Source organism: Prionailurus bengalensis, chromosome E2 (genome assembly GCF_016509475.1).
Source record: "Prionailurus bengalensis isolate Pbe53 chromosome E2, Fcat_Pben_1.1_paternal_pri, whole genome shotgun sequence".
Taxonomy (NCBI): Eukaryota; Metazoa; Chordata; class Mammalia; order Carnivora; family Felidae; genus Prionailurus; species Prionailurus bengalensis.
Genome location: NC_057352.1, coordinates 50,374,343 through 50,395,152, shown reverse-complemented (window position 1 = coordinate 50,395,152; position 20,810 = coordinate 50,374,343). Strand labels below are relative to the sequence as shown.

At 43.8% G+C, this 20,810-nt stretch overlaps 1 protein-coding gene across 1 annotated transcript; it reads left to right on the top strand.

Annotated features, from left to right (window-relative positions):
• Nucleotides 1-211: 211 nt before the first annotated feature.
• On the top strand, nt 212-20,380 carry TMEM231 (transmembrane protein 231). Its single transcript, XM_043599709.1, has 7 exons — nt 212-1,489; nt 1,585-1,754; nt 14,098-14,226; nt 14,566-14,709; nt 16,791-16,872; nt 18,015-18,120; nt 18,477-20,380. The coding sequence occupies exons 1-7, from the start codon at nt 1,351-1,353 to the stop codon at nt 18,655-18,657; spliced, it is 951 nt and encodes a 316-aa protein (XP_043455644.1). The 5' UTR covers nt 212-1,350; the 3' UTR covers nt 18,658-20,380.
• The last annotated feature ends 430 nt before the right edge of the window (nt 20,381-20,810 follow it).

The following is a 20,810-nucleotide window of genomic DNA, read 5'->3' as shown; positions in this document are numbered from 1 at the left end:
ATTTGCTGAAGAGACTGTCTTTTTTCCACTGGATATTCTTTCCTGCTTTGTCAAAGATTAGCTGGCCATATGTTTGTGGGTCCATTTCTGGGTTCTCTATTCTGTTCCATTGTGTCTGTTCTTGTGCCAGTACCATACTGTCTTGATGATTACAGCTTTGTAGTATGGCTTGAAGTCTGGAATTGTGATGCCTCCAGCTTTGGTTTCCTTTTTCAGGGTTGCTTTGGCTGTTTGAGGTCTTTTCTGGCTCCATACAAATTTTAGGATTGTTTGTTCTAGTTCTGTGAAGAATACTGGTGTTATTTGGATAGGGATTGCTCAGAAAAGTTTTAAAGCAAGGATGATTAGTACCAGACCATATATGTCAAAATCTTATGGCTGTTATTGTCATCTTAGACTATGGGGAGGACCCTGGATAGTTTTCCCAAATGGTCATGTCTTGACCTCTCAGGTGTCTGTGTTGTTAGGATCTCAGCTATTCTCTTCATCTAAAAGACATTTCTAGGTTGCCTTCAAAATAGAGGCATCAACTACTGGGTTTTTCTCTGAACACACTACCTTTTGGAACTGCAATGTGATCCTTCAGGGCCTCCTTCTGCCACGAAATACTGGCTGAGGCGGGGGGTGGGGGGGGGGTGGGGGGGGCGGTGGTGATAGTGGTGGAAGCATTCAATTAAGTGATGAGCCAGTGTCATCTCTGTGGAGGACCCCACCTTCCCTTAAAACCGGTGGCGAAGCTTGTACCCAGTATAAGGTAATGAAGTATAGCCGAGAACCATGTAGTAATTATCTTTTATCCCTCGAAGATCTCAGAGATTTGTGTCCCGTTTCTCTGTCCTGTTACGGAGTATAGTGAAAGCAACAAATTTTGGAGACAAAGGGACCTGGCTTTGGTCTTAGCGGGGCCACCGCCAGAACTACAGCCACATTTGTGTTTTCCTGTAATGTATAGTGTGCTGTGACTGATTGGACTTAAGTATGCATAACATTGGGGATTAACAGTTGGCACATAAGCAGGTAGTTACTTCAAGTCAACTTTTAGAAAATCCTGTTTTGCGCAAGTATTAACACAGGGGATGGCGACGATTCTGGGCTCGGAAATACCCTTTTTCCACTTAGCGTTTGGAAAAGGAACGTAAGGCCGAAAGGAGGTCTAACGCCCACCAGCGGGCACCGCCCCCTCTTAGCCCCACCCCTGCCAAGGCCCCGCGTCCTTGCTATTGGTTCCTTTCGCTGCGCCGTCCGTTGCCGTGGAGACCAAGGCTATGGCAACCAGGAGAAGCCAAACTTGGTCCTTCCTCTGGAACCGCGAGGGCTCCGGGACAAGGGGCTGGACTCCGCGCGGAGTTCATGGCGCTCTACGAGCTTTTCTCTCATCCGGTGGAGCGCGGTTACCGCGCGGGGCTCTGCTCCAAGGCCGCGTTGTTCCTGCTGCTGGCCGCCGTGCTCACGTACATCCCGCCGCTGCTGGTGGCCTTCCGGAGCCACGGTGAGCTTGCCCGCGGCCGCTGAGCGCACAGTTCCCCGCGGCCCGCTGTGCCGGTGCCCGCCTTCGTGACCTCCCCATTGCCCTCTCTATCTCAGGGCTTTGGCTGAAGCGGAGCAGCTACGAAGAGCAGCCGACCGTGCGCTTCCAGCACCAGGTGCTACTCGTGGCCCTGCTGGGACCCGATCACGGCGGGTTCCTGGCCTGGAGCACGTTCCCCGCCTTCAACCGACTGCAGGGGGATCACCTGCGCGTCCCGCTGGTTTCGGTAAGTGGTTCTCCCTCAGGCCTAGAGGGCCACCGGGACTGGGAGAGGGTGGCGGGGGGAGGGTGAGCGGGCCCGGCCTGGGGTCTTAAGCCCAGCTTGGGTCTTAAGGGTCGTGAACCCACGAAAATTGTGTACACAGGCACATTGGCCTGTGTATATGTTTAATTTACCGGGAAGTGACTCTGTTGACTCATTTGACTTCAAGCAGTCCGCAACCCCAAGAAAGTTAGCCACTGCTGTTAGCATGTGTCCTACACAGAGACCCGAAGCCTGGGGATAGCCTGTGTCTCGTCCCCGTCATTTCCGTGGGCCTGGCCTGATGGATGAGTGGTCGCGAAAATTCCTTTATGAATCACAAAGGCCGAAAGGTGTTCTTATTAATTACCCCACTGTGTCGCTGCATTTGTGCATCGCCCCAGAGACCGGCAAGGGCATGCATTTTTAATGCAGACCTGACACGTGGAAGCCGAGGCGCTCATTGGTCAAGCGACCTCCCCAGAATGTGCGCGGCCCAGGCCCGCCTCCCTGGATTTGTAAGGGTGGCTGCTGCTCCATTTTGCAGCTGTCCAGGATGAAAAGGAAACATTTTACTGTCTGTAATTTAGTATTTGGTTCAGGATGAGTGTTTCCTCTACATTCACCCCCTTTCTGCTCATTTTCTGAAAACATTTTCCTTTAGAAGTATAAAAATTCTATTTTTTCTTTTTCCAAAGTTGAATCTCTTTACCCCCCAATTTTTTTTAATCTGATTGGACATATGGATAACAACAAACAAAATATGAATTCAGATTGTTTTTTTTCTGATTACTTTAAATTTTCATATTTTTTTCTGGTGTTAAACATGCATGCTCATTGTAAAATATTAAAGAATTACAAGTATATATAATGACAAAATTAAAGGTACATGTTAGGCATATGTATACTTGTTAATTAACCTTATTATTTTTAAAATCTGCATAGTGTTTCACAATATGGAATAACTGTAATGGATTTAACAATTCTCTCTTGGTGAATGTTTGATGTGCTTTTACTTTTTCACTGTTAGAATACTGCAGTGAACAAGATTTTGAGTAAATCTTGCACCTTTAAACATCAAATTGTGAGGAATTGGAATACAAGCTGTTTGTTGAAATTGTATCAGTAAACATAAAACTAACCAAGGAAATAATTACTAAATCCAGTGAAATAAAAAGTAAGGAAAAAGGAGAAAGGTAAAGGATTTACTTAGTCATAATTATGGGAACACTGAATATAGATTGACTAACCAAAATGAGAGTTAAACTCAGTTGAGGAGTGGAGGGCAGAAAACTAACCTTTCATCTCTCCTTATGGCAAGTCAATAGAGAATGCCCAACACTGAGAAATACAGAAGTGCCTGTGCCAATGTTATTTAAAGACATGGAGATACATTTCTACATAATCAGTAAATGAGATGAAAAATTTGCCATGGGGCTGGAAGTCTGCTGCGTTTTGTAACAAACATTGTTGAACACCTTTGATTCTTTAAATGATCAGGTATTTCAAATTAATTTTAGAGGCATCTGGGAGGCTCAGTCGGTTAGGCGTCAGACATCGGCTCAGGTCATGATCTCACAGTTGGTGGGCTCGAGCCCCACATCGGGCTCTCTGCTCTCAGCATGGAGCCGGCTTTGGATTCTCTGTCTGCCTCTATCTCTGTCCCTTCCCCATATCTGTTTCCAAATTGCATTCTCCCTCTCTCAAAAATAAATAATAAAAACATAAAAAAATTACCAGATGGGATTAAAAAATTGATTTTAAAACATAGAACTGGAATAGGAGATAAATCTCCTTCAGTAACTCCTCACTAATCATTACATGTTGCCCATTTTTATTCTTACTGGAGATGATAATGCCTGTGGAGAAGGGTGACTATGGATGAGAGGCTGTGTCAAGATGTGCTTACTTTTCACTGTATACCCACTGTATTTCTCGTGTTCCACATGCATGTGATTACTTTCCAAAAGTGGAAGCAAAAGCGTTGTTTATTCCAAACAAAAAATTAACTTGCTCGTTTTACTTTAGATTAGTATTCCCTGTCTTTTAAGTTTTTGGTAGAAGATTTTTTTCATCACATTTGTGTATTCCTCTCTATCATACTCCCTGGTTACTTGAGTCTAAGAATTAATTAGGAAAACTTAAAAATAATCATGAAAACGAGGATACAACATTAGGTTTTATTCATTTGTTCATCCACCAACTGACTGGCTTCCCCAACTGACTGCTAGTTAGCGAGGCTCTTATCCCTGTAACCGGAAACTACTCCCTCAAGAGCACTGCTCATGTTCCCCCTGCTTCGCCAATTTTTCATCCACGAAACCAAGACAATCTCTTATTTTTATGGTGCCCAGAACTATTAATCCTTTTTAATACCAGGTAATTTTACACTATGTAACACAAAGCCAAAGCTCCTTTTTCCTAGTCTTTCTTTTCCCTCCATTCCAGGCCAGTGTCTATAAGTAATCTATGAGTATGTCATCTGTGTTCTTTCTCAGTAAATGATTTGCTTCATTCTAGCTGAGCCCTTGGTTTGAGAATAATTTCCAATCATAAGATATAAATCAATGAGCTAGAAGATATAGTGCAAGTACAGATCTCAACAGCAACTCAACAAATAAACTCATTAGGAATAAGCTTAACAAGAAATGCACAAGATCTATGTAAATAAAAAGACTGGTGAATGACACAAAAGAGATCAAAAGAATGGTGATTTCTGTCATACTCTTGGATAGGAAAATTCAACATCATAAAGATACCTCTTCTCCCTTGGTTAATCTATACTTTCAATGCATTTTCAATGAAAACATAACAGTTTGGAGAGATAGACAGAAACTCTAGGACAAAGAGAAGGGTAATACAAGGAGAATAGCTCTATCAGATAATAAACTATACGTTAAGGCCATAATAAGTAAAGCAGTGTGGTTTGAAGAACTTGTATAAAAAGTATAGAAAAGCACTCATATATCATAAAGGTGGCATTTTAAATCAGTGACGAAAGCTGACTTACATAATAAAATGGTGTAGGGACAACTGGGAAGCCATATGGAAAAAGTTAAAATGGAGCCAGGGCTCAGACTCTACACCAGAATTAAAGTCCAAACAGATAAAAATTCAGTTTAAAATGTGAAATAAGGGGCACCTGGGTGGCTCAGTCGGTTAAGCCTCCATCTTCGTCTCAGGTCATGATCTCACGGTTCGTGAGTTGGAGCCCCGCGTCAGTCTCTGTGCTGACAGCTCAGAGCCTGGAGCCTGCTTCAGAGTCGGTGTCTCCCCTCCCTTGGCCCCTCCTCCACTCATATTCTGTCTTTCTCTGTCAAAAATAAACATGAAAAAAAAATTTAATGAAATAATAAAAGTAATGAAACAAATGGTGGGCGAAAGCTTTTATATCTTGGAATAGGAAAGGTTATTCGAAGTGTGACATTAAATCTAGAAGCCATAAAAGAAACTTTTGGGTAAATTCAACTCTATAAAAATAAAAATAATTTTTTAAAACTATTGGCATGGTAAAACCATAAGCACAGTCAAAACACAAATGACAACTAGGAAAAAGTTTTATTATTTGTATCACTTGTAAAAAGCTCCTTTCCCTAACATAAAGTGCCTACAGATCTATAATTAAAAGACCAAGCACCCACTAGAAAAACAAAGAATGTAAACAGTTCAGAGAAAAGGAACCACATTTGACTCTTAAATATATGAAATCACACGCACGATTAGAGAAACGCAAAGAATATATTGAGATGCCATTTTTTAATCTATCAAATAGGCAAAAATTGAAGTGTGACAACACCGTGGTCAAGACGTAGGGAAGTGTGTGAGCACTTTCGTGTGCCACTGATGGGAGTGTAGATTGGAACAGCCTCTTTGAAGGAATACATGTCCTTATTTATCAAAATTACAGATGTACAGGCCTGCTTCAGACCTGCTTCAAGCCTGCTTCCATTTCCAACCAGGTACCCTAGGTTTGTGCACACATGTGAAACGAGTTATGTAAAAAGTTGCTTATTGCAGCATTGTTTGTAATTAGGTAAACAACCCATGTAGTAATAGAAGACTCAGCAAAGAAATTGTGGTACATCTGCCCAGTGGAATGTTGCATAGCTGCATAGCTTTTTTTTTTTTTTTTTTTTTTAGTTTATTTAGTTTGAGAGAGAGTTCCTGTGCAAGTGGGGGAAGGGCAGAGAGAGAATCCCAAGCAAGCTCCATCCTGGGCTCAATCTTAAGAATCATGAGATCTTGACCTGAGCCAAAATCAAGAGTCCTAGGCTTAACTAACTGACCCCAGGTGCCCGGCATAGCTATTTTTTTTAAGTTATTATTTTTTTAATTTTTTAAAAATATTTGTTTATTTTTGAGAGAGAGAGAGAGAGAGAGAGAGAGAGAGACAGAGAGACAGAGTATGAGCGGGGGGAGGGACAGAGACAGGGGAAGATACAGAATCTGAAGCAAGCTCCAGGCTCTGAACTGTCAGCACAGAGCCCAACGCAGGGCTCGAACTCATAAACCGTGAGATCATGACCTGAGCCAAAGTCGGATGCTCAACCAACTGAGCCACCCAGGCGCCCCTAAGTTGTTTATTATTATTATTATTATTATTATTATTATTATTATTATTAGAGAGAGAGAGAGAGTGCATGCATGCACACACACAAGTTGGGGAGGGACAGAGAAAGAGGAAGAAAGAATCCCAAGCAGGCTACACTCTAAAGCAGGTTTGACACGGGGCTCGAGCCCACAAACTGTGAGATCATGACCTGAGTTGACATCAAGAGTCAGACGCTCAACGAACTGAGCCACCCAGGTACCCCTAGCTATTTTTTTAATGAAGTGGATCTCTGTATATTGAATTGCCTCCAAAAGAAATTGGTAAGTACAAAAACCAAAAATTATATATTGTAAGCTTCCATTCATATAAAAATAATAGAAAAAATAGCAACATATGTGTGTGTGGTTGTATACACATATACACACATGCATGTTCTTTCTCTGGAAGGATTCAAAAGACACAACATTGATTGCTCTGGGGAAGGAATTAAGTAGCTAAGGTTAGGATGGGAGAGAAACGTTTTCACTATATATTATTTTGCTGTATACCCTTTTACCTTTTAAATTTTGTACGATAAGAGTGTAATACATATTCCAGATATTTAGACGATAATGACAACAATTTTTAAAGGAAAAAATTTAGAAAGTGCCCAAGTAAGGCAAAAACAAACCAAAAACAATAACAGCGGCTAAGTATATAAAGTGACACAGCCGCTTTGGAAAATAGTTTGCAGTTCCTCAAAAAGTTAAACTAGAATTACCGTATTTTCTAGCACCTCCATGCCTAGGTATATGTGTACCCAAGAGAATTGAAGACCTATAGCTAAACAAAAACTCATGCACAAATGTTCATAGAGGCTTTATTTCTAATAGCAAAAAACCCAACCCAAATGTCCATCAACAAATGAATGGATAAACGAAATGTGTTATAGCCATACAATGGAACATTATTCAACCACAGAAAGGAAGGTTCAGTGTGGATGAACCTTCAAAACATGCTAAGTGAAAGAATCCAACCACAAAACAGCACAGCGTATGATTCCATTTATATTAAATGTTCAGAATAGACAAATCTGTAGAGACAGAAATTAGGATTCCACAGGCTTGGGGAATTGGGGGAGGGGAGAGATGGGTAGTGACTCATGTGCTTGGGGTTTCTTTTCTGGATGAAGAAAATATTTTGAAATTGGAACTTAGATAGTGGTCATAGTTGCACAACTTTTGAATATCTTAAAATCTACTGAATTGTATATTTTATCACATGTGAACTAAGTCTGTTTTGTTTTAAAGCAGGTGGGTGATCTTATAGTAATACACTAGGGAAGCAGTGGTTTTAGGTCAAGGTTTGACCAAATGCTGGGGAGTGGCTTTGTGGCTGCTAATTTGGGAAAATGCCTCAGCAGTCAGAAACGGCCTTGCTTCTCCTTTTGGTCAGATCACCTTGCACGGCGTCTCTGAAGTCCCTATGCTTCAAATGCTTTCAAAGTCTGAGTTTCTTGTTGTTGCTATTGTTGCTAATGACAGAAGGAAAAAAAAAAGCACAGGGTGACCTCTCTCTTCAATAAGGTGAAGGTGACGTAGCTCTTTAAGGCATGTGTGGACCCGTAGAATATGGGGGCTGAAGGCTATAAAGGGATTCAGGAAGGTGAGTGGAGAGCATCATGCGTCTGAGATACCCATTTTGTTTTCACATCTCTCAAATCAAAATCTGTCCTCTCTAAGGTATCTTACAATAGCTGCTGCCGGGAGACAGGCTTGGCATAGTCCTCATTGCCTACCCATGTGCAAACATCAGATGTGCCAGGACCGAAACTTCCAGAAGGGACAACGGCATCTTGAAAGAAAACCCCAGCAACAGTAATTAAACATTATCTTAACCCTGAGAACCAAATGTTGGCCATTTGGAAGGTTCAAGAGGCACTTAAAAATAGGCTAGCTCTACATAACTTTTAAAATTTGTATTTGAGGGAGAGAGAGAGAGAGAGAGCGCACTCATGTGAGCTGGGAAGAGGGGCAGAGGGAGAGAGAGAGGCTAATTTTAAGCAGGCTCCATGCTGAGCATAGAGCCCAACGCGGGGCTGGGATCATGACCTGAGCTGAAACCAAGATTTGGATGTTCAACTAACTGAACCACCAAAGCACCCCATAATTTTAAAGCCTGCTTAAGAACCCAGACCAATGGATTTTAGTTAATTTTTAAAAAATATTTTATCAGAAAAAAAATTTTATTGGGGCACGTGGATGGCTCAGTCGGTTAAGCGTCTGACTTTGGCTCAGGTCATGATGATCTTGCGGTCGATGAGTTGGAACCCCACGTCAGGCTCTGTGCTGACATCTCAGAGTCTGAAGCCTGCTTCGGATTCTGTGTCTCCCTCTCTCTCTCCCCTCCCCACTCACACTCTGTCTCTCTCTCTGTCTCTCAAAAATGAATAAACGTTAAAAAATTTTTTTTAATATTTTACCAAAAGACAAAATTACATAGAAAAGCATGGCTAACATTGAGTCACAAAGTGATGCAAGAGTATCAAAATGTAAAGAAGTTTTAGGAATCCCTAGATCAATTTATTATGTATATATATATATATATGTATATGTATATACATGTATATTATATATATATAACAATATACATATATATGTATGTAAATATATATAAATAAGTATATACATATATATTGTTTTATTTGAGAGAGAGTGGGTGAGCAGGGAAGAGGGGCAGAGAGAGAGAGAATCTTAAGCAGGCTTCACACTCAGCACCGAGCCTGATGTCGGCCTCAATTCCACGATCCTGGGATCATGACCTGAGCGGAAATCAAGAGTCAGACACTCAACTGACCAAGCCATCCAGGTGCCCATATAATAGGTGCTAGGATATAAAGTAATGGTGCATTTTATAATTGTTGGTATCTTAGGTTCATTGAAATGCAGGTAGCAAGGATTTGATGAGTCTAGGGGCCATAAAGTATTGGTCCCTACTTTGCTGGAGACCGAAAGACTGTGCCAAAGAATATTTTCAACATTAAAAGAAAAAAATGAAACACCTAATGATGACAAGTAATACAGCACAATGGACACTGGTATACACTAAGAAATTAAACTTGGGGCACCTGGCTCGCTCAGTTGGTACTCCATGCAACTCTTGATTGTGAATTTGAGCCCCACATTGGGTATAGAGATTACTTAAACATAAAATCCTTTGAAAAAAATTAATAAATTAACCTTTGATGAAAGAATATGATATGAAAGAATTAAAAGGTATGAAAGCAAACAGGGGCCTAACAAAATTCCAACAAGCCATCAATACTATAGAATCTCCAATGGGGAAAATGTTACAAGTTGGAGCCCTCCGGAAGTAATGGCGGTGATTAAATTTACAGCAACTCTCACAGTCAGGTGGTGTGCATGTCAGTGGGTCTTGTTCCGCTCCACACCCATCCTCCTCCACCCTGCCTTGTCCTGCTCTCTGAGTTGCTGAAAACCACATCCTCCTTTGCCCACTGGCTCTCTGTGAGCCTCGGCCTGTAGGAGGCATGATGAGCTTACTTCTGGGAGTGGGAGAAAACTTGAAACTGCAACCAGAGGGAAGAACCATTGCCCGGGTTAAGCAAACCGAAGGAAGAAGTCTCCAGCCTTATTGATTCTCTCTGGTGGGTTCTTTCTTCCAGGCTCCTGAGGTCTGGGTCCCAGCTCCTTGAGGTAATGCCAGCCTCTTCCCTTCCTTCCGCAGACCTAGGTGTGGTGCTGCTTCCTGCCGTCACCCTAACTTGGTACTCCCCTCCTGCCTTTCTGATCCTCTAATACTTTTGTTACTAATTATTCCCTGTACTACACTCCCTCTGTTAAAGTTATTGTTTACTTTTGTTTCTGTCTTCCTGATTGGCCCCAGATGGATCTAGGCACACTGATGAGAATTGACTAAACCTACCAATGCCTGCATTTATCTCATCTAGTATATTTGTATTGATTTCACATATATCCTAAAGGATTATCCTGCTTTAACCACCAGAAATCTTTAAAATTAGGGTTCTTTTTTAAAAAAAAGTTTATAATGTTTATTTTTTTGAGAGACAGAGAGAAGAGAGAGTGGGGGAGGGGCAGAGAGAGAGGGAGTCACAGAATCCAAAGCAGGCTCCACACCATCAGTGCAAAGCCTGATGTGGGGCTCAAACCCACAAACTGTGAGATCATGACCTGAGCCGAAGTCAGACGCTTAACGGACCGAGCCACCCAGGCGCCCCTGAAATTAAGGTTCTTGTGGGCTATTGTAGAAGGAGCACTAAATAGAGCCTGTAAAATCTAAGTCCTAGCCCCAGTTCTGTCACTGGGTCCCATACCCTTTCTTAGCCTCATTGTAATACTGTAAAGAGCTCTTTTTAATTATTGCTAATTTTTACTATAGCTGAGGTATGCAGAGGAATCAGATGGGACAATCAATGCATATACAAATTGCTTCAAAATGTACATATGCCTTGTAAAAATAAGGTACTGGTGTAATTTATGAATTCTCTCAGCCAAACACACCAATTGGGTTTTAGATACTAACCTTGAACTTGTGGTAAAGAAGTATTAGCTCTCTGAATGCCTGCCTGTAGACCTGTTGCACATGTGTTAAGCTTGATTTGAACTCAGTGGAATGAAATGGTGGATGTCATCAGTGGTCCAAGTGCTGGCACAGAAATGCAGCCCACCCTGCCCACCCTGCAGGGGTGACAGCCAGACCTGGCGGCGGGCACTTGTGGGAGATGCAGTGCATACATCATTCGTTCACCCCCTGCTGCCTTGGCCTCAGCCTCCACCTCCCTCCTCACCCACTCGGCGGCACTGGCCTCTTCGCTCCCTTAAGCACTGACCCACTTTGCACACAGCGCACAGCACGGAGCGGGTGAACTTTGTCAGCAGGGATCACTCTTACCCCAGATATTTCTGTGCCTCATCACCTCACTTCATCCCAGCCTCCCACAGTCAGATATTCCTGAAAATTTCCTGTAAAAAATGGCTGTGAAATCCTACCCTGTCATTCTTTCATTTCAGCCTATTTTATCTCTCTTTGTGGCACTTACCACATTTATTTGTTTATTGATTTATTTTCTGCCTCCCTGGCCGGGAACAAAAGCGCCATTAGGGTAAGGAGTTCATCTGTTTTGGTTGCCATTATATTCCCAGCACCCGACAGTGCCTGGCACCTAGTAGGCCCCTAAAAAAAAAACTTGACAAAGTAACGTGTGAATTTAACAGGCAGACACTAAATTATTCCCCGGTGTCAGATCCCTGTCCTGTGTGAACTTGAAGCAGAAGTGTGTGCACAGACAGAACACAGACTTACAAACTTTGATGCTGACTTTTTGCAAAAAGATTTGTCCTACCCAACGTTTTCCCCTTGAGGGTTTGGTTTTTTAAGTCTGGGCGTTTTAGTCCTAGAAAGAGGACGAGATTCTAAGTCAAAGATGAGGTTTCAAATCCAGTCTTTACCACTACTAGCCACACATGACAAACCCCTCCATCTCCCTGAACCTCAATTTTCTCGTCCATACAGTGGGGATAATACTCGCTCTGCTTCCCTCAGGCTTTATTGTAAAGATCAAATAAAAAATGCATTTCTGTCCCCCCCACACTGTGTTGGGGTCTAGATTCTTCTAGCAACTCATCCCAGCCACTCTCCTGTCCTGCAAGTGGAGATGTTTGATCTTTGTCTTCCTCTCCAATCCTAAGATCCAGAAGGCAGGGGTCCGCTACATAGAGTTAACGCGACTTTGTCTCGCCAGTCTTCCCAACCAAAGAAAATTCACGGGAAGACAAGGCAGCCTGTTCCCCATCCTACTCAAAATTGCTAATACCTCATTGCCTCAGCGACTTGATCGCCAGCCTTGTAACAGATATCTCTCCCCTACACCTGTGAAGCTGATGGAACAGGACAGAGAAAACAGAATCCGACAGAAGAGAGAGAGGGTAGGCTTCTCTGTCACAAGGCCTAGGATAAGGACATTATTGTCTAGAAGGAAAGACATGATTGAAAGGTCCTGAAAACTGAGCTGGCTTCATCTCAAACAACCGTAGTAGCCCGAAAAAGAACAAAGAATCTCTTCCTTGCATGGTAGTAATGGCAGAAAGCAAAATGAATCTGTTCACAGAGCATGCAGATGAGAATGTTGATATACCATAGTAGAATCTTTCTGAGGACCTACAGGGGAAAAGGGTCACTTGTAGCAACAGGATCCAGAGCTGTGCCAAGGAATCGTGTCACAGTGATCTTATTTCAGTGACCATCTTCCCGGTTACTCATTTTAGGGTCACTATGGGGTGGGACTATGGGAGGTGAGGCTGGATTCTGGTGTTTTTTATGAGCCGTCATTTGCCTTTTTCCTTCCTTAGGTCTCTGTTTTCCCTACTTTCATGTCCATAATTTATAAATCATCTGTGTAGTTTTAATGCCTCACTGATTTTACAGAGCTTCCTTTTTCATTGTGTTGATTGGTACCAAAAGAGGCACTCAGCTTCCAAGCCCCGACATCAATGATGAGAACGAGGTCCAGTATCGATAGTCTAAAGCAAAGACGCTCGTGGTTAAACAAAGTATAAGTAGAGCTCGGTGGTTTTCTTCTGAGTCTGTTTGGGGGAATGCGTAATGAGGAAGATTCATTTCTTTTCTATTTAAAACAATTTTTTTAATGTTTATTTACTTTTGAGAGAGAGAGCAAGAGTACAAGCAGGGGAGGGGCAGAGAGAGAGGGAGACAGAGGATCGGAAGCAGGCTCCGCACTGACAGCACAGAGCCTGATGCGAGGCTCGAACTCACAAACTGTGAGATCATGACCTGAGCCAAAGTCGGATGCTCAACTGACTGAGCCACCCAGCTCCCCTTTTTTCTATTTTAAAAAGCTGACTTCTAGGGGCGCCTGGGTGGCTCAGTCGGTTAAGCGCCCGACTTCGGCTCAGGTCATGATCTCATAGTTTGTGAGTTCGAACCTCGCGTCGGGCTCTGTGCTGACAGCTCGGAGCCTGGAGCCTGCTTCACATTCTGTGTCTCCCTCTCTCTCTGCCCCTTCCCTGCTCATGTTCTGTCTCTCTCTGTCTCAAAAATAAATAAACATTAAAAAAATTTTTTTAAAATAAAAATAAAAAGCTGACTTCTAGAGAAGCAGAAGGCAATTCTAATGTGCTATTTATTTTATTTTATTTTATTTTTTTTAAATTTTTTTTTTCAACGTTTATTTATTTATTTTTGGGACAGAGAGAGACAGAGCATGAACGGGGGAGGGGCAGAGAGAGAGGGAGACACAGAATCGGAAACAGGCTCCAGGCTCTGAGCCATCAGCCCAGAGCCTGACACGGGGCTCGAACTCACGGACCGCGAGATCGTGACCTGGCTGAAGTCGGACGCTCAACCGACTGCGCCACCCAGGCGCCCCCTAATGTGCTATTTAAATATTCCATGTAAACTCAAGATGTGTTTCCAAAGAAAAAAGAACACGCCAGCAGCACAACAAACCAAAAAGATCAAAGGAGACAACGAAAAAAGAAAAATGCCATCCCGGTGCTGTTGATCTTGCCGCTTCAAGCTCCTCTTCAGTTTGAGAAGCACTAGTACGAAAGCTCAGGGGCCACGCACATGGCGTCTCTTTCCCTGATATTGATCCATTTATACCCATTTATTCCTTTGTTTCCTTTGGTGGGGGAGATAAATCCTGTGAATAGCAAAGGAATGGGTCACGTGTACAACAGTGGCTTCTTCCCAGACTCATTAAGGACCAGGGTCACTGGCCCTCTTTGGGTTTCCTAGACTCGAGAAGAAGACAAGAACCAGGATGGGAAAATGGACGTGTTACATTTTAAACTGGAGCTTCCTCTGCAGTCCACAGAACATGTTCTTGGTGTGCAGCTCATCTTGACTTTCTCCTACCGATTGCACGTGAGTCCATTCCTTGCGGCAGCCCGTCCCCTCCCTTTTGTGTTTTAATAGAACGGAGCCCTCTCCCTGATCTCTAGGAAAACTCATGCTGCACAAGGCTCTATTATGAGGTGTAGTTTGGGGTTTAATTGAGGGAAATCGAATGCTTCTCATTGGGGTCCTATTAATGTAGGTGAGCTGCTAAGACGCTCAGAGGGTTTTCTGGGCGGGGTGCTTCCTGCATGGCTAACCCTGGTGTTTAAGGGACTAGTAGGCAGCAACCACAGACAGGGATGCTGGGAACGCAGAGCCTTCCGATGTGACTGAAATGGCTATCGTCTCTCCTTGTGATGATTTCAGAGGATGTCGACATTTGTGATGCAGAGCATGGCGTTTCTCCAGTCCTCCTTTGCTGTGCCAGGGTCCCAGCTCTATGTGAACGGAGACCTGAGGCTGCAGCAGAAGCATCCCCTAAGCTGCGGTGGCCTCGACATTCGGTACAATGTAAGGGTGCTTTTTACTGTCCACCTCTTTTGTTTCTCTCTGTTACCGTTTCCCAAGTTCTTTGAAGAGGGAGGACATGAAAGTTGGAAATAGCATTTTTCTGTGGGTGGCACAGAAGAGGATTTCTGAGGAATTCTTGCCACAAATTCTTTCAAAACATAGAGACAGATACACCTGTATTTGTATCTAAAAAGGGGGGGAATCTGTCTTTAAGAACTAAACTGCGTGTTGTTTTTGGGTGCCCGTGTGCACACACACGGCATATTCCAAGCGGTGTTTTGCAGTTCGTGTAAAACACTGGGGGAATCGTACTAACCACCGTTTATTAAGCACATAACATATGCCAGCCCTGTGTTAAGAGGTTTAAATATATCGTCTCATTGAATCATGACAGCAGCCTCGTGAGACGCCTGCTCCTGTTATTTCCCAGCTCTCCAGCCTCTTGTCCTATCACGGTCCCCCTGGCTGCTTTCTAGCCACACAGGCCCTCTTGCTGTTCCTCAAGCCTGCAAAAGGAAGTTCCTGCCCCCCTCGCCCCCCCAGGTTATGCACTTGGCCTTTCCCTCTGCCAAGTGTCCACACAGCCTGCTCTGCTACTGCATTCGGGTCCCTGCTGGAATATCCCTGAGCACAGTCCTTCCCTGACACTCCTTCCTAAAGAGCATTCTCCTCCCTGCCCACCACTCCACACCCAGATTTCTTTTCTGTACTTCCACTGGAAATATCGAAGATCTGTTTTCAGTTCTTTGCTAGCTGTTTCTCCCCAGTGGCAAAAGCACTGACATCTTCTGTACTGTCACTCCAGTACCTAAAACAGGGCCTGGCACACTGAAAGCACTCAGACAGATTTGTTGAAAGACTGAACTCTCCTTTCACACATGAGGAAACTGGGGCGGATAGAGACTAATGAATTTTCCCCAAATCCTGCTGCTTGTAAATAACAGAACCATGAACTGTCTCTCCGGGGCTGGAACTCATGCATATGATCGCTCATGACTAACCTTTCTTTTACCACATGGGGGGCCACATAAGTTGGGCTGCTCTACTTTTGAAAATGAAATTCAGTGTTATCAGTTATTACAGGCATAAACCAGGACTGTTCCAGATAAATGTATTTATGGTCACTTTAGCCATAATATAAGTTAAAAAAAAGAAAAGGAGGGGGACTATAAGATATAAACCTTTTTTTTTAAGCTTATTTATTTTGAGAGAGAGAGCAGGCATGCACGAGCAGGGGAGGGGCAGAGAGAGAGAGAGGGAGAGAATCCCAAGCACACTCAGCAACGTCGGCTCAGCACAGAGCCCAACACGGTGCTGAAGACTGCAGCTGAGTCTGACACTTAACTGACAGAGCCACCCAGGCACCCCAAGATATAAACATTTTATATGAAGGTTTATATAGTAGCATATGTCAACAGGAATGCGATATTAGAAGGCAGGAGATCGTTTCCTTCTTCAAAGGATTAGATGCTTATTATTTGTACTTTATCCTATTTCCATTTCTACACTTAAAAGAGATAAATTACAGAGCATTCAAGGAAGAGCAAGAAAAAGACAAAGGGGTTGAAACATGGTCTCCTTAAAAAATGTAAGGAATTACTGCTCCCCTTGGAATAGAGAGGGGTATTTTATAACTAGCTGTAAAACCTGTGAAAGGTGGATATTGACCCCTCTTTCTATCCCTGCAAAAGGGAAGACTGAACATAGATGATTTAAATTATTGGGGTGGCTCAGTCGGTTAAGCGGCCGACTTCAGCTCAGGTCATGATCTCGCAGTTTATGAGTTCGAGCCACGCATCGGGTTCTGTCCTAACAGCTCAGAGCGTGGAGCCTGCTTCAGATTCTGTGTCTCCCTCTCTCTGCCCCTCCCACTCTCTCTCTCTCTCTCTCTCTCAAAAATAAATAAACATTAGAAAACATTGTTGCACGGGAGGTCATCCATCCTTGAAGAAAGGGTTACTGATGCCTGAGCAGGCCACCATGCACAAGAGGCCAGTCTCAGCTGTGGGTGGGTGGGAGGAGAGAAGGATGAGTGGAAAAGTGGCTGGGGGCTCACTCCACACCCTCCTGCCACATCCCAGGTGTCTGTAATCAACGGGACCAGTCCTTTTGCCCGTGACTATGACCTCACCCACATTGTTGCCGCTTACCGGGACAGGAATGGTGAGTCATGGGTACAATGCATTCAGCTGCTTCTCCAGGACCTTCCAGGTCAGTGGGAACATTGGACAAAACCACAACTGGAACTCTTGTCATGATAGAAATGTCCAAGCCAGTGACTACTCAGTGATGGGAGGGGAACAGGCTACCCAGGGTCTGTCCTTTGCCTCCTGATCTAAAGACCCCGCACCCCACCCCTGCCACCGCTACTCTTAACGTCCAGCAGGTGAGTGCTCATTTATGTCCCATGTTTATTGATCACTAGCTTGATGGATTTCTTTTTTTCTGTAAACGCCTAATTGAGTTGCTCCCCCACCACACCTGTAAAAGGAACCAAAGACAAATTGCTAACCCTGGCTTTCAGCTAGAAGTAGGGAATGTGACTGACTTACCCCCAAATAAGCAGCTGAAGTAGAGGAGGGGGCCCGGCGTTCTGGCTGGAACGCTGAGCGTGTCCATCCCTCACAGAGGAAAGGCTCTCTGGCCAGTGTGTGTGCTTGACTCAGCACATTGGTCTGGTTGGCCGTCTGAGGTTTCCTCTAAAGGCATCTGAAGCGTTACGTGGCAGCCGGACATCGTAGATACTACCCACACACATTTATCAAGTTGTGAGGACCACAATCCCAGTACTTCTTCCTGAATTTTTGTAATACACTGGTGGCATTATTCCCAAACCAGAGGAATGTTAAAACAAAAACACTCATCTACAACTTTTCTTTCTTTATTCCTCCCAGTCTTTGTCCATATGCAGATTTTTTTTATACAGCTCTTATCATAGTTTATAAAACATTTTAGGATCCAACTTTTTTTTTTGTACTTTGTAATGTAAATATTTCCCCGCGCTACTACAAACTTTTAATTGGTTATATTTTTAGTGGTAGCATAGTATTCCTTTGCTTAGCCATTCAACAGTGGAAGAACACACAGACGGTTCCAAGTTTGTAACATAAATATTTTGACAAGTGTTTCAACAAATAATTTGTGAGCAGCTTTGCACAGTCAATTCTCTTTCCTTCTGAGTCATTTTTTTGGGAAAAGTTCTGATGTGCAGAATTTGCATGAGGGGTCAAAGAGTACTTTGATAGTCCTTATTATTTTATTGAGAGAGCATTCATGGGTTGATTTAACTCTTGCTTGTGTTGCAGTAACCACCGTCCTGATGGACTCCAACCCCATCTGGCTGGTGGGAAGGGCCGCCGAGGCTCCATTTGTGATTAACGCCATCATCCGGTACCCAGTGGAAGTCATTTCATATCCTTTCTGTTAAAGAGCCATAGTAGCTCAGTTTCAAAAACAGGAAAGTGCCTCCCTTGTCCCAAGAAGGGACAGATATGGGAAGCCTCAGATTGGAAATTGCTTAAATGACTCCGTCTGCTGTTCGTGCAGGGACAAAAAACAAACAAACAAAAAAAACAACCTCATTTCCTCTTCATATCTCTGGACGATTCTTCAGACCAGAATCATCCATATGTATGTATTAATAATCTTCTATCGTCCCTTTTATCATAAGGGCATTTGAAACATTTTTGCCATTTCCTGTCTAAACTAAACCTTTGGCTTAACTTCCACTTAGAAAATATCATCTGTGACTCCTTAACTGGCTGTACTTATCTACCAGGATTCTGGGAAATGATAAAGTTTGCCTGGATCCAGTATGTCAGTATCCTGCTTATCTTCCTCTGGGTGTTTGAAAGAATCAAAAGATTTGTGTTTCAGAATCAGGTGGTGACCACGATCCCTGTCACCATAATGCCCCAGGGAGAACTGTATAAGGAGCACTTATCATAAGAAGACCATTTCTGAGAACTAAGCAGGACCCTGGCTACCTCAGCCTTGTCTTCTGGGAACGGCCATCTTAAGAAATTTTTGCAAAGAGCTCCTCATGGACACGTGCCCGTGCGTGTCCTTTTCCTATCAGAGACAAAGGACAATCCGTTGTAAGTTTTCTCTACGCAAATTCCATGTCTTCTAAGCACCTCCACAATCTTCAGGGACTAGTTTGTGGAAACATCCAGAGGTTCCTGAAGGCTATAATTTGCTTTTTTTTTTTTTTTTTGCCTTAGACTTGAATTTCAGGAGAAAACTGCAGTCAGTTCAGAACTCTTGGAAAGAGTCCCATCTCTGGTCAAGCAAAGACTTTTCCTCTCTTGAACTGAGAAACATGCTATGCATTTCTTCCCACTATTGTAAACCACTTTTTACTCTTTTCAGGCCTCTCTTGTGAGAGATATGCAAATCAGTAGCACTTTCCACTCCTGAGCATCTAAATTTCCCATTCAGAACTTTGGTTTCCAGAACTGAGAGGTCCTTGAGGGGGAGAATGGGAGCGAGAGAAAGGGTGCGCTGGAGAGCACATGCACGCACACGTGTCCGGTGGGCGACTCCAGGACACCGGGACCATCCACCTGCCCTCAGGCTAACAGACAGTGGTCTGTCATCAGCTGGGCTGAGCAGCCCTTTATCCCTGCCCTGCTGTGGCTGGCTTTGTGCCCTGCCTTTTGCCCTGTCTGTGCCCCTAGAACAGCAGGCTGAAGCCAGAGTGCTCTTTCGTTCACAGTCCCCTCCGCAACAGTGGGGGAAGTAAGGATTGTAACAACAGTTTCTTTCTCTCTGGCCCTTACCCAACAGCCTGGACACTTGCCACTCCTCCTCCTTGACAGCCCTCCCCCACTTCTTGAAAAGGACGCGGGTGACAGAGGACCTGTTGTTAGTATTGGTTCCCGCTGCCAACAACCACAGAGTTTGTTTGGAGGGCTAGCAGGAGACCCAGCTACTTGTATTTCCCGTGATGAAGGGACAGGGTGCCCGTCAGAGTGAGCAGCTTTGGGGAGAACGAACAAGGTGCACTGAGGGGGTAAAGAGGATGCTTGCCCGCCCAGGACAGCCTAATCCGGCCTGGTTGTTAGCAGAATGACAAGCGGTCCGACAGGACCAACCTCCTGCCTAAGTGAGTGTCATCAGGATGGGACTGCTGAAATGGGCCTCTGTTGCACACGGAAGGCTAGTTTGCCGTTCCTGGCGTGAGGAAATGAGCTGTCCTCAAAGGACAGATGGATCTGCTTTATGATTCCAAGATGTCACTGGCACTGGAGACACGCCTGCTCTGAACCATGCTTCAGGCCCACCCACCCACACTCCTCTACACGTGTATGCCTCAGTTTACTTTGGAGATTCAGTTCTCATTTCCAAAGCACCTTTTATTTCAGGCTGACCAAGATAGGAGTTTTGGAAACAGCCGCTTTGAAGTATTCAAGCACAAAACTAGCTTAACACTGGCCCCTCTGCCTTGTCTTTTACTATCTAGGGCTGTTTATATACCTACACATTTTTTCTTGGGATTTAAATGAAAAATGGTTTCTGGTTTGAATCACAAAAAGGTAAGGAGAAACGGGAAGATAGCTAAAGACATGAATTAACACCTCTTTGCATTTTGTTAAATTATTTTCAGGCAGAACTTGTATAAAGAACCATGATGTTTTGTACCTTTCTAATTAAAATATTCAAAATGGAAGGCTGCACGTGTCTGTTATGAGAAGACTTCGCAAAGGGGGTGGGGATGGGGAGGGCAGAGGTTGCGCACACTTCTCCGAGTTACTCACCGGCAGCCTTCCGTTGCCAGGGCTCTGCCCAAAGACCTTGGAGCTTTTGTTAGCTCTTTGGCAACATCCCCTGGTCCTGCCCCAAGTAAATGTGAGTTTTTGGTGGAATCCACATGGCATGTGGAAACCCACAGGCTGGAAAATTACAACTGTGTCTGGTGAATATCAAATTATTTACGGATCAGATGTTGGTAGCTTCCGAAGGGGAATGACACAGTGTAGTTGGAAGAGGGGAAAGGTGAGAAATATACAGGATTTTATCAACTGAGCTATAACTCACAGCTAAGTCAAAGTTTGAGACAATTACTCAATATGTGGGGTGTGGTGAGGGGTGGGGGGAGA